General features: G+C 44.2%; 1 protein-coding gene across 3 annotated transcripts in view; it reads left to right on the top strand.

Moving 5' to 3' along the window:
- The window catches only part of march5 (membrane-associated ring finger (C3HC4) 5), a 23629-nt gene extending 9965 nt beyond the window's left edge, over nucleotides 1-13664 (top strand). For 2 of the 3 annotated variants that reach the window (XM_035664099.1, XM_035664100.1), the window contains exons 2-6: nucleotides 1564-1766; nucleotides 10846-10976; nucleotides 11159-11342; nucleotides 11859-12025; nucleotides 13158-13664. In XM_035664099.1, the coding sequence (XP_035519992.1) occupies nucleotides 1564-1766; nucleotides 10846-10976; nucleotides 11159-11342; nucleotides 11859-12025; nucleotides 13158-13274 (802 nt within the window). In that variant the 3' untranslated portion in view covers nucleotides 13275-13664. Of the gene's footprint in view, nucleotides 1-1563; nucleotides 1767-7705; nucleotides 7939-10845; nucleotides 10977-11158; nucleotides 11343-11858; nucleotides 12026-13157 lie in introns of those variants that run through there. The other variant, XM_035664101.1, reaches the window with a different exon arrangement.
- The last annotated feature ends 892 nt before the right edge of the window (nucleotides 13665-14556 follow it).

The following is a 14556-nucleotide window of genomic DNA, read 5'->3' on the forward strand; positions in this document are numbered from 1 at the left end:
ACACACACACACAGAGAGGGATGCCCTGGTGAATTTAGGTTCGAGGAGCAATGTGATTAATCCAAACAGTAATGTCAGAAGAATGTAGCTCAGACTAGAGGCAAAGCAAGTGGCCATATTTAGCAAAAAACAAGAGAAACGGCGCACAAGTAGAGTAAATGTTGGCCCTCTTTTAAATATATATTGGTCAAAAAAGTATTGATTTAACAAAGAAATTGCTATCTGTTAAATACAGATTCCCCGGAAATTTGAGGCGTGTTTTGTGTGTATTGAACACTTCCTGCCATGCTGTCAGATAATGCTTGACAAGCAGTCGGCATACAGCAAACAGCTTGTTTACCTATAGAGATCACGTATTGATCTTGGCTGATTTGGTGCAGAGTCACTGGCCTGGAGTGATTGTGTGTTCCACCTGTGCCGTTCAGTGGAGTCATTCAGTGGACTTTGATCACTACCTCTGTTGTTGTTCCCTAAATGCAGAAAAAGGGCCTCGCCAACACTTCTCTCAGTAAGAATTACAAATGAGCCCAAACCTTTGACTCATGTTGGAAGTGCCCTTGTGTTTGCTGACGGTCTGCTTTTCACTCAAAGGGAACATGAAAGATTACATTAGTCTTGCTTGCTCGCTTTCACTCTCTCCTCCAGTGTACCACACACAAACAGATGCTCACACACCAGTACCTCAATTTAAAACAAATGACAACATATACACAAAATTGGCACCAGCCATCAGCCAAATGCTGGTGGAATATGCAAGATGGTAGATTTGCTTCAGTAACTGACAATAGTAATCTATTGAGTGCACGATAAAATTTGAACGTTCACTGGCCGGCGGACAGAAAAGTTAATTTTCCACTCTGGCTGAAATACAGCATTTTATTAAAAGTTCATGGTAGACCTCCTGTTATAAACATCTGTCAGGATAGTGAAAGAGAGGGACTGACTTCATTAAGCTCTATATTAGCCAACATTACAAGGAAAATAAAAGGCTCACTACTAAATGTAGGTCTGTTTAGTTGTAGCTGTTAGAGGATGTGATCTAGTGTTTGTGTTTCTAACATCACAGATATCTGTATCTAAGTCTTCACTGTACGCTGATGGATGGATAAACTCTGCTTTAATGCACGTATGAAATGTTGAGAGGCTGCTGAACTGAATCCACACTGGATCCAGGCTCACATGTGTTAAAAGGCAGTATTTTTTATTTTATTTGTTTGATTTTGCCAGTGTGTTGTGCCAGTGGGCAGGAGCTCTGCTTGGGTTTTCTTTTACTAGAGCCAAAGGTATTTATCACACCACTTTGATTTAGAAGTGTAGAAGCTCCATCTAATCTCCTTGTCTCTTCTGAAATCCCTTCACATCGGTTTTAATCAGCCGTAATAACTGTTATGTAGTTATTTGTTGACATTTGAGGGAAATAAGTGCAAAACTATCATGTAACGAACATAGATACCAAAAATGTCAGCTTCATTTCGAAATCTGCAACCAATTCCAGTTTCCAGTTATCAGGGTGTGTGTGTTTCATTGTCTTCATCCCACCTGTGGGTGTGTGTTTGTTTTTAGGAGCTGCTGGGTGTGCTTCGCCACAGACGAGGACGATCGCACTGCAGAGTGGGTGCGTCCGTGTCGCTGCCGCGGCTCTACCAAGTGGGTTCACCAGACCTGCCTGCAGCGCTGGGTGGACGAGAAGCAGCGGGGAAACAGCACGGCACGTGTGGCCTGCCCACAATGCAACGCAGAATACCTCATCGTCTTTCCCAAACTGGGTGGGTTGTATCTCACAAAGGATAAAAGTAGGGCTGAGGAGATAAGCTGGAGGCTTAGAAATAACAAGACAGCCATGAAGAGGTGCTAGCTTGGCTTTGTGGTTTCTTTCAAGGCCAAGATCATTACTGATCAGCTAGGAGGGTTGAAGGGTACCAGAGCAAAGTTTCTGTGCTCGCAGGACAAATACTCAAATTCCTATTGGATATTATTATTAAGAAAATATATAAGACAATATGTACAATAGTTTTTAATGGAAGCTTGGTATTCTCTAACATGTTTGTGTAAAGAAAAAAGAAAGAGATTGCCTGTCTCCTGGGTTGATATGGCACTGAGACAGAAACTGCCAAAAGTCTGAAGATTCTGAATTTGATTTGTTGTACTGTCGAAATGTCATTTCTCACCAGTTGCGAGCATTGAAGCGGCGTTACAGAGCATGTTTCCATGTAAACAGCCTGCTAAAGCTCCTCCTTTGAGGCAAACATAAGAGATGCTGGCCTGTAACTGTACCCAAAGCTATAAGAGCTATTCAGTTTGTCTTGCCTGAGTGGATGTTTATTTACTCCGGAGCCAGCATAGGTTCTGTGGTGATCTGGGTAAATATTTCCTTTCAGCCTGACGAAGAACAGAAGGGCGCTCACTTGTTATACGGCCCAGCTCCTGGCTGATTGACCAGCAGCAGTTTAGAGAAGCGGCTGCCGCAATTATCCTGACACGTCAGAGTGACGAGGGCTTCAGTTGTTCCCAAACACCAGTTATGACTCATCTAGTGAACATACACAGCCATGCTTGTTTGGCCAGAACCTCCTCACTTTTAGTTTCTGTGTCAGATCCCTTTTAACTCTCAGACAGCGGCTGACTTGTCCTCATGCTGTTTTGCAGCGACAGAAAAATATTCTAGATACAGCAAAAATTATAGTTTTATGTCTTTTGTTGTCAAAAACTGGACACACACAAGGTTCATGGTGCACAGTTGTCACTGGGTTACCCATCAGCCACTGGGCCACTGCTATTTCAACCTCAAAGAGAGAGAAGTTGCAATTTGAGACAGTAGCTGGCCCTAAGACAATGTCAGTCTGCAGGAGGCCTGGCCCGGCTGGTAAACAGGTTCATGTATATTTATAGTGTCCAAGGCTGTGCTGTCAGTCACTTTGGTGCTATAAGAAGAAGGTTTAGTTCAGCTTCTTTATACACTTCTTCCTCCTCAGTAAATAACTCTGTGTGTGTGTCTTTCTCTTACAGCTCATTATTGGCACTTGGCTTGTTGCTGGGTATTTGTGAATGCGTCTGTCAGGCCCTTTTTGTATGTGAGGTTGTGTTAATTGGCTGACAGGGCCCACTAGGACTGTCATTGAGTGCTGTATCACTTTACCCTTATATGCAGCGAAATATAACACCCAGTCGAGCAGTCCTACAGGCCCTGATGGCACATTTAATTGTCTAAATGTGTTGAGCGATAATTAATGTCATTTATAATATCACATTTATTGACTCTCAAATAAAACAAAATCTGCTAATGACGAGTTGACGGGGTTCCAGCAAGGTCGTCAGAAAGAAAGAGGTTTCAGAACTAAGAACACAGGGTTTGAGTGGAGCTGAAAAATGATCTGATCAATTTGGTTTGATCTTTGGATAGAACAGGGCTGATGTTAATGTTAACACCTGTGCTTCTCCTACTATGACCTGTCAAAATGTCCGCTGTGAAAAAGGCTTATTGCACAGTTTATTGGATTAATTCACAAGCTTCTTGAATTTATGTATTTGTCTTTATTTATTTGAGATGTAGAAAATTGAGTCTGCAAGTTTCATCAGTTGAGTTGTTCAAATCTTCAATTAATGTGAGAAAAATGAGGTTTACATTTAGTGTAACTGGGTTGGTAGTTTGTTTTTGGTAGAAATATACATCTGATTTATTAAGAAACACTCTGCATCTTTTGGTAATTTTCACTAACAATCTTTACTAATAGAATTTAGCTTCACTGAGGATCTTTGTCATTCTCAATGATGAGCTGAAACTCTCTTGCAGAGGTTTATCGGCAGTAAACGGTTGAATTGAAAATAGGAATATTGAATATAAAATGTGGTTTATCGGATTTACTTACGTTTCTTAATTGACCTTACTGTATAGTTGTATAATAATAATCACAATCATCATAATGAATAACGAAAATAGTTCACTCATCAGGGTATAGCAAAAAGGGAAGCACAAAAATATCTAGTGATTCAGGGAAATTGAGGTGAAGCCATGCCTGACTGGTTGCCAAGCAACATGGTAAAAGGAAGTGTCTACTTTAGGCTATAGAACAAATCTCTCTGTCAGGGATACCCTGGATATTCATGTCCTGTTTCCTCCTGCGGTTTGTGTGGTGTTATTAATCCTCACAGATTACAGCTCAAATCAAAGATGATTTACTTAAAGACTGAACACATTAATCCTGTATTTTTTGTTTTTAAATTTCAAGCATTTTTAAGGTTAATATTCAAACTCCGGCTAAATTGAATTTAAATCCGTTCCAGTTCAGTCCGAGAACTCATCTGACTTTGTTTTCAGAGGGTATGAACAAACATGTTTGTGCTGTTGTTAACCTCACTCACATGTTCTGGCTTGGCGACGCGTTATGAATCGAGTCTCTGTTTCTCACAGTATCTTTTGAAGTAGTGATTTAGACACATTGCATCAGTGTTTTCTCACTGTGTCTTTGCGGGTAGTTATTCTTGGCACAATGTTTTTCTTTTTTTTTTCCTTTTTATAACAGCCAGTGAGCAGTTGTGGCCCCGAAGGTAAAATGTTTACCCTCAAGCTCATCAACTCCTGACACCCACTCCAAAGTTTGTGTTCCTTTGTCATGTGTTCAAATGCTCAAGTGGCTTGGCCAACAGCAATAGAGCATTGTGATGGATGGGCCAGTGGCTTATTTTGAAAGGAGACTTCCTCTTTACTGTGGCTGATTTGCTGAGTGATGGCGCCCTTGGAGAATGATACAGCAGCTCCTGCCACCACCACATTCATTGAGGACTTAATATAAGCAACTAGAGGCTTGTGTTACCTTTGAGTCGTGTGTAACTTTCTTTGGTTTCCGTTCAGTTTAGATGACTGTGAGCATGTGTGGGCGGAGGAAGTGCATCTAACGGGCTTTTAGAGAGAAATCTCAGTTTTGCATTTTTAAGAGTGAGAAGTCTTTAGTAAGGTTCAGACGGTTCCCCTGGGAATCAGGATATCTGTCATTGTAAATGTGAAAGTGTTGTTTAGTAAGGCTTTAAGTGGGGAGCACAGTGGAGCTGTGTGTCTGATCTCTCTTTAAGTGTGCTAAAAGTTCCTAATGCTGCAGAGAGCAACTTTTATTAAGAGACTGAGAGAACTTGAGATAATGCAAGAGGGCAGAGTTCACACAGTTGCTATGACTCACATGTTTCACGTATGAACCTACTAATGACTACAGTGATTGGTTGATAGGTAACCAGTCTGTTTTCTAGTTGATAAAATAAGTTCTGATGGTTTAATTCTACATTTAGCTTTTACGAGATACATCAATGACTTCATATATTGCACTCGTTGATGATTGTTCACCTAAGTGTCAGACAAAGTGGTGTCTAAAGAACACAGTTTTGGTTTGATTTATAATTCTGGTTCAGTTCACTGATGCAAACTTCATGTATTAAGTGCTGATTCTTATGGACTTCCTCACCATCAAAAAAATGCTTTTAAAAGTTCTTTAAGTTAGTTAAAAAAATTGTATTCTTCCAAAACGCTGCAGCAGCTGTTAGTAGGTGTATTTAATTTAGGATTACCTCTAGTTTCTCTCAGACGTAGGAGTTAAATGCTTTGTACGCAGGAGTCCTAAGTTTTACGAGTTTCAGCCTCAGGATGTTTTGTGAATCTAGACCCAGGTGCAGAAAGTTAACCGTTTGCTACCCAATCCTGCTTTTGGTTAATAGATGGAAGCGAGTAAACTGATTTCAGGTTGAAGTTTGTTGATTTCAATGTCTAACCCAGCACTGTTTGAATACTTCGTCTAATTGTCTATTTGCTGTGTCATATAACACACTAACAGACAGGACCATCAGCAAGAAGATTTCTATATAGTTATTCTTAATGGCTGCCACCGGGTTGGATTCCCCTCAAAATCAATGCAATGAGACGGTGGAAACACTGCTTTGGTCCAGGGGAGAGTTCCTTTTAAGTACTAAAATCCAGGACCACTGAAGTTGAGTGATTTCTTGCTGCCATGTTCTCAACACAAGAGGCTAATTTTTTCCCCAGCAGCTGAATCAATCCGGACAGGAAGTGGAAATGGTTGGTTATATGCACAGAGCCTGTCGGGTTTACCTGAGAGGGCTCGCCATTATCAGGGAAAAGTGTCTTTTTCCTAATCCCATTAGCTCGTGTCAGACAGAGGTGGCGAGGGGATCGTGCAGAGATGCTGGATGTGTCTGGGAGAGAGGAGAGAGGAGTGGGAGTGAAATTGGGTCACAGGAGGAGGCGACGGTGCAGCTCATCAAAGGCCGACGCAGCGGAGATGAGATGAGTGGAGTAACGCCGCCGCTCTGCTGATGAATCCATGAAATCACAGCTGTCCTCCAGTGTTTCCCTGTGACTTAAAAATGACATTCACACGCCATTAGAGCTCAGGTCTGTGTCACTTCTAGATTTTAAAGAACAGGATGTTCCTCAGACCTTATCCTTTCTAGCAGACCACCACATGCAAACGTCACATGCTGATTTGCTCATTTTTGCATCTCTGGCACTGTGTGATGTCAGACTTGGGTCGAACTGCATTTGCAAACTATTTGTGTTTGTGACTTGGGGTTTCCCACATTGTGACATTTCCATTACTTGATTGTAGTAATTTTTTACATTTTACAACATATCATCCCCCATCTGCATTCAGGAGTTAACACAGGCACTTAAAGGGCTTTAGTATATCTTGTTTCATGCTTGATGAATATAATTACTAATAAATACAGACGAGCAAATCTCTCGTCCTCTTGGCTGAGATTTTGTTTGTGCCGTCTGAGGAGTTCCAGTCTCTAGCTGCAGGATTCGCCGGGCATTAGTGCACTTCAAAGTGAGCGGGAGGAGTACAGCGTTGTCTGTTTTGCTGCATCATTGCTGCAGTGTTCCTTTCCCATTTTTTATTTATCATGGTTATATAGACACAATGCTACCTTTTTTATATTTATGTGCTTGTTGTACAGACTTGCTCCATGCGTACTATATTTAATTTAAAACTTCAAAGCTCAGATATATATTCTTCCTTTTTGAATATAATTTTAGTGGCTTGGCTTCACAAGCTGTGGTATTTGCAGCAGCTTTAATTAGCCCTCAGAATAATAGCAATTTCACAGCTTGGTGACAACACTGCGATGACAGCTTTCAATTTGGGTGATCGAGGCAAAGCCGTGGACAGTTAGAGACATGGAGCACGGTTGGGAGGTTGCCACAGTAGTTATATTCTCAGTGTTGCTGCAGAGGCCAGCTCATTCTAGAGGCTTGACAGGCATTACTCATATTTGGCTCCCAGGGTGGGACCCCTGCCTGCCGCCGGATCAGATGGGGAGTTGACTTGAAGCCACAGATCACCTTTTCTATTAACCCAGGTTTTGATTGTTTTCACTGACTTGTAGAGATATGGAAGCAAGCAGCTCACAGAGAGTAGGGAAGCTTCATGCTGCTCTGGGGCTCCTCCCACCAGCACCTGCTGCAGAGCCAAAGCCAGCCCATCATGCTAATTTAGCTGGCAATATAACTCTGAGGACGGCGTGTCCTTGCTGCTCCTTCTTTACTGACACTCTGCCTGGAGAGAGTAAACAAGCCAGCTGGAACGGCGTGCAAGCATGCGTGCCCACTACTGAGGAATTGCAGTTGCACTTTTCCCCTCACTCCTTCACTTTCCTCCTCCCCTCTTTTTAATTATCTTAATTATGGAATCTGCTGCCAGTGGCTGAAATGAATTGTACAGCTCTCCATCCTGCCAGCGGCCATTAAGGGCGACCCAGTTCCCTCCGGCCGCGATGGCGTAATGCTTAGGCAGGGAGAAAGCGGAAGAGATTCCAACCCCGTCATCAAAATATGCCATATTAATGTGCTCAAGCAATTGGAGATCAATCCGGTCGGCGAACGCAGGTGCGGTAAAAATGAGCTCTGGAAAGCATCAAGATCCTGGCAGGAGAAGAGTGAGAGCTTCTGTGTTTATAACTTTTGGAATAAGTGTGATATTTCCGTCGCGTGTTAAAGCAGCTTTAAAAGTGCCAAATGCTTCTTGCTTGCTTTGGGTTTCTTCCTCCACAAGTGGCCAGGAGCACCGCTGTCTACAGAGAAGCACCTCTACCACGGGCTGCTTAAAATGCTGCACTGAACTCTAAACCCAAAGCTTTTACAGCGTGAATGTACTCAGCTGCAGAAATAGTGTACAGCTAACAGTGGCTGAATTGTACACAACTTGTGGCAAGTACTTCTGGGTAACAGCCTCACGGTGGCCTGGCTGTACAAATAGCTTAATAAAGTCTGTCTTATGTTCCAACTGCAAAAACCCATAACCCCAAAATAACCGCCGAGCCCCAGAATTATTTTTGAAAGCTGCTGCTCTTTTTACACATCATGCGGAGGCTAATATAAATGTTGTAGGTAGAAATATCTCACTTTGGTCTCACCGCTTTGGTTTCCTCTGCAGGCTCATGAAAGTATATCTGCTCAGGTGTTTGCATTAAATCTGCCCACGTCCTAAATAATAACTCTGAGACGGCTCGGCAGTATTCCCATGCCAGCCGCCCGTAAGTGACTACAGCGCAGTCGTCCTTAACTTTAAGTGATGGAAGCTTTGTGCTACAAGGTCTGTGTGTTTTTTACTCGCTGTACACCGGCTTTGTAGCGTAAATGAACAGGAGAATACATTTATTATCTGCTGCTGACACGCCAGAGGGGAAAGTGTTCTTGAACCAAGTCCTGCTTTCACAATGACCAATGACTCAGCACTGTCTCAACACCAGCTCACAGCTTTGTTTCTCAGCTAGACAAGTGTCAAAATCGCTATTTTTAAAAAATGGGATTATAAATGTCACCCCCTTCTTAGAAACAAGCATGATTGTTAGAAAGCCTGTTGAAATAACCTTTGAACCACATTTATAAATGCGCAAGATTGTTTCACTTCTCTGTATAATAAGCAGATGTATGCTGGGAAAAGGTTTTCTGCCCTAAACTGAATGAATACAGTCAGATTGTTTGTTTTTCACTTATCAGAAAACCCTTAACCCTTCAAAATCAGCAGCTCCGTCCTGCTCTTAGATCTGAGGAAGTTTATCCTGCAGCAACCTGAGCCAAACCGGTCATCCAAGACAGCACTAGGTTTGCCAAACACACCGGTTAATCCTCATGTTTGAAGCCTTTACATCTTGTAACATTAGAAACCAAACGTACTGTTGGAAAATACAACCGCTTGCTCAAGTGTGTAATCTAAGAAGCACGAGTCTGAGCTCACACGTTTCCTTATCAAATCTACCATGTAGAACCAGCTAGCTCAGGGAACCAGTGCTGGCTTCATCAGCGAGCTGTCGGTTGCCATTGCAGCCGGCAAAGTGGACAATCGAAATGAGAAGTGTGTTTTTGTCCATCACTATCTGAACTCGATGTTTGTGTTTCAGAAATGAAGATCTTAGTGGAATCAGTTTAAACTGCATGTGTGCTCTGAGATCAGAAAGCTTGAGGTGTTTTTAGAAGTAACGAAGCAAACGGTCAATTACAGAAAGCTCTCGTGTGAATCAGCCCACACTGCTCCTACTGCAGGCAGAACATGCTGTGTATATGTGGGGCACCATTGATTATAATAAGAAGGTGTTTGAGGAAATAGGTTCTCAGGGCCTTTAAACCCTGGCTGCTCTGCGCTGTGGATCTTTGCAGTATTTACAGAGCTGCACACCAACAGTCGGCCCCTCTGGTAGCGTCCCCACCCCGCGCTCCTCCCACTGACTCCTGGGCTAGTTATTAATAGGATGTGGATGGGTTTGTCTGAGTGAGGAAATCAGGTTGCCTTCCTGTAAATATTGCATGATTTCCCTCGAGTCAGCCTGGAATGCCAGAGAGGAGGATACAGCAGAGAATTTTCCTCTTTCTATTTTTTTAGGTCCTGCTCTCGATGTCAGACAGTGATGTAGCTCCTCTGAAGGCACGTTTGGACCTCACATTAATCCTTATTACATGGTTGTCGAGACCAGCCCGGTTATTTTTAATCTAGGTGGAAGCTTCCAGAGAGGCTCCTCCCTGTCTGTCAATACCCTGTAAGGTGTGGCCCGTACCTGGCCGGCTCCAAAGCTGCTTTCCTTTAACTTTCACATGACTGCATTGCTGTCATTTTTCTTGCTGCACTGACTGCCTGACCACATGATGTTTATTTAGGGCGAGCTTCCTTGTGTCTTCAGTTCTGTTACTGTTATTTTACAGTTAATTCAGCCTGTTGGTGGAAAGGGGAAGTCTGTGGTTCTAGTCCACCGTGCTGGTTATGGACCTGCAAGCAGTGACGGCTGATGCGCCTCTTTTTGTAAATAAATGAAAGGAATATGTGTTGAGTTTGGATGCTCGTCCAGTTCCAGCGGTTTGCTTTACCAGCAGTAGTCTCATGACCCCTGCTGCACACACACTCTGTTCATATGTCTTACACTTGGCTTCAGTGTTGTCTCTTCAGCTCATCCTGAGACTTTGAGAGTATTCACTCTCATGCAAATGACATTTAGAGACACCGTAACACAAATGAGTTTGAATGTGTGCCAGTGACGGGATGTTCATGTGTGGAGTTGCATAACTGTTTACACTGATGTTCACTGAGATTAGAAATGCATTAAAACAGTCCATTAGATATTAATAATATATCATTTTAGTTGCAGACATGGGCTGAAACGCTCATTCTCCATAAGGCTCAATACTATCGTGCTTCTTTTTTTTTTTTTTTTTTTTTTGCAACCAGTGGCGCTGCCGCCTGCTGGCCATGAGCAGAAATTCATGTTTAAGACACTTCACAGCCAGCAGTAGTAAGACCTTCAAAATAAGAGTTGTAGCGTTTGGTCTCAATCTGAGCCTCTGTCCTCCACCAGGTCCCGTGGTTTACGTGCTGGACCTGGCTGACCGGCTTATCTCAAAGGCCGGCCCTTTCGCTGCTGCCGGCATCATGGTGGGCTCCATCTACTGGACCGCCGTCACCTACGGAGCTGTCACTGTCATGCAGGTATGACCAGTGGTCCCCCCTCAGAGGGGTTAATAGTAGGACCCTTCAGTCTGTGACTGCGAATCAGTGCATGTGGTTGGATAAAGACCTGCTCCTGTGTCGCTCCTTCCTTTGATTCTTTCTCATTTGTAAGTAAAAGACTGCTGTGGTTTTTCATTCTGACCGTCCCGTCTGCTCTCCAGGTGGTGGGCCATAAGGAGGGCCTGGACGTTATGGAGAGGGCGGACCCTCTGTTCCTGCTCATCGGCCTGCCCACCATCCCTGTCATGCTGATCCTCGGCAAGATGATCCGCTGGGAGGACTACGTCCTGCGTCTGTGGAGGAAGTACTCCAACAAACTGCAGATCCTCAACAGCATCTTCCCAGGTCGGGACACACTCTGGTGTGGTGTGTAAGACCAGTGCTAATGGTGTGGGTGTGTGTGTGTGTGTGTGTGTGTGTGGGCTGTATGCAGCAGTGTTACTGCAGCCGGAGCACAGCCTCCACTGCTGGACAAAATGGGGAATTAATTAGAGCATCTTTGTGCTTATTAAAGAGTGTCTGCAGGGTGATACAGTCTGTAATATGATTCTGACAGGTCGTAACAATTGATTGGATTAATGAAGCAGAACTTCCTCGTATAAAGTTGCATTTTTCAGTCTCTCCTTTAAATGTTTTTGGGAGAAACTTGTATTGATCGACTGCAAAACGAAAGTGACAGGAACCAATATAGATTTTTTTCCAGTATGGACGTGAAATGGGTCTTAGATTGTGTTCATAATGGTCTTAAAGTCAGAAATTGAAGCAGTTGAAACCTGCAGAAACCATTACGTCAGCTGTGCTCTCGGGTCCAACCCCGTGTGTTTCAACTGGCTCCCTGCCGCTGTCTGTGCGTCTCTGCAGGGATCGGCTGCCCAGTTCCTCGGATCCCGGCAGAGGCCAGCCCCCTGGCAGACCACGTGTCGGCCACGCGGATCCTGTGCGGCGCCCTGGTCTTCCCCACCATCGCCACCATCGTGGGGAAGCTCATGTTCAGCAGCGTCAACTCCAACCTGCAGAGGACCATCCTGGTGGGTACAAGCAGAACTCCTCATACCAACACAAAGATCCACAGGGAGCAGGTCGATGATGGCAGTGTCAGGACCGTAGCCCCAGTATCGGGTCTACTCGAGCTGCATCTCGCCGTGTGTGTGTCTGTATGATTGATTATAGTTCCAAAAATCAAAATAATTCTCTAGATGTGTTCTGCCTCTCCAGTAGTGAATGAATGGATCCGGGTTAGCTCGTGTTAACTGTGCAAAATATGATCCATTCGTACAGAAGAGAAACCCGGTGGTGTGGACAGAGAGGAAACCAGAGTGTGAATGTGATCAGGCTGCACCGATACCACTGAACACTCTGTCCTCAACCCCTGAGCTCCGGCAGACAGACAGACAGGCAGCACAGAGCTTCACCTCTCCACATGAGTTACATTTATAGGCCCAAAACCTTCCAGGAACATTTATTCGTTCAGTTCTCTATTGATAATAGAAAAACAACCTCTACTAAAGTGCACAGATTAGATTAAACTATCATAATGCTACAGAGAATTCTCACACCAATACATTAGGGCCCGCGTTCAGTTCTGGCCTGTGGCCCTTTGCTGCGTGTCATATTAGAAATGATTACACACATTGTTGTTTTTATACTTGGCTTTGTGTACCAATTAAACAAACGAAATGACATGACGGTGAGGAGATTCAACAACAGAGAAATAGAACCTGATGATAGGAGGTGTGTGTTCTGTTACCTTCAGACAGCTAGCTGTTTGCAGTCTCTGCGCTAAGCTTACTAAGCCGCTCGCTGTAGCTTCACGTTTACCGTTCAGACGAGTCGTACCACTGCTCTGAAACGGTGAACGAAGTATTCTCTAACAGTTCAACGTGTTTATTCAGAGTTTGCGTTTCAACGTCTTCATTTAAACTCAACCTGCTCCTGAACGTTTGACCCCACGCAGCCGGCGAGTACAATGAGCTATTGTAGAGGGTTTCGAATATTCCTGGCGTCTGCTGATGTGTTTATGGGATGTTGGGTGGCGTCATACGTGTGACAGCCGGCGTGGAAATGAAAGAAGATAATCCGTGAGCGGGGGAAAGCTTTGATGTGTCGAGCTGATTCTGTCTTTAAGCCCTCTTTCAACACGCTCTCTTCCTCTTCCTACAGGGAGGCATCGCTTTTGTGGCCATCAAGGGGGCGTTTAAGGTGTACTTCAAACAGCAGCAGTACATGAGGCAAGCCCACCGCAAGATCCTCAATTTCCCCGAGCAGGAGGAGGCCTGAGGTGGCGCCGCTGTCCGGAGCGAGGACGGCCGGACGAACCGCGCACACACCTCTCTGTTGGAGGGGGGGAGGGGAGGGAGGATATGAACCATGGGACTCGCTGGTGAAACAGACTTAGGATCACCCCCTTACTCACCTACACCTGCCCCCTCCCCCACCTCTCTGCTCTCACCCCCTCCGGTGTGACTCATGGCACCGCCGCTGACACCCAAGCAAGGATCCCCCGCCACCGCACACTGTTTTTAAACCTTTGACGCTTTCGTGAGGCGAGGACGGATAAGACTTGTGGACACTGGGCATGTTTGCGGCACACACACACACACACACACACACACACACACACACACATCACACACACACACACACACACACACACACACACACCCCCCCATCTCCTTCCTCAAGAAACTGTTTGTGCGGTTGTGGATGAGAGGGCGGGTGATGCTTTCTACAATTCAACATAACTAACACTTATTGTTAAACTTACTGTATTTTAAAGGGAAAACCAAATGTGGGCATGGTGTAATTTAGAAAATTTATAATAATAATAATAATTAAATAATTGTTTTATAATGTTGGTATTTTGCAGATTTGAAAAAGCCCCTTTTGCCAATGTTGGGGAGGTGAGAGATTATATTGACATGAAGATTAATGTTCATTGTGTGGAATGTATTAAATGATGAACCACAATAAAATGTGTTTAACAGTTGTGAATCATTAAAAGCAGTACATCGGCCACAAGCAGGAAGCATTGAAGGTAAATGTGACACACACTGGGCCACAGGTTGGCGTAGAGCCGTGTTTTATTTTTGGAGGGGGTTTTCTGGTTCTTGTTTCTCATGCTTGGCGTGTATCACGTTATGTCGCAGCCATTTTAGCAACGCTCTTTACATGATGTTTTCCAAAGCTTCACCAGCCCCCATCACAGTGGCCCCCCCTCCCAACCCCTCCCCCAGGTTGGGTCGAGCTCCTGTTGCCGTGAACCGTCTCCAACAGATTGGGGGACGGATAATGTGGACACCTGTCCTTTTTTTTTTTTTTTTTTTTTTTTTTTTTTTGCAGTCACAAAGCATTTTTGAAAGCTTCATGTCACGTGACGTTCGACGCAGACACTTTTTCACTGGGAGATGTGAAAACGAACATTTCAATCTGGACTTTTGCTTTCGATGGTCCGACTTGTTGCCTGTTGCCAGGAGCTCGGGGTCAGACTGTGGGCTGCGGAGTCATTATCATTGCAGGACAGTTGACACTTTGGACACTTGGTCATTATTTAATTTCTCCT

This window comes from Morone saxatilis, unplaced genomic scaffold (assembly GCF_004916995.1).
Source record: "Morone saxatilis isolate NCDOM2014 unplaced genomic scaffold, NCSU_SB_2.0 Contig19, whole genome shotgun sequence".
NCBI classification, from domain to species: domain Eukaryota; kingdom Metazoa; phylum Chordata; class Actinopteri; family Moronidae; genus Morone; species Morone saxatilis.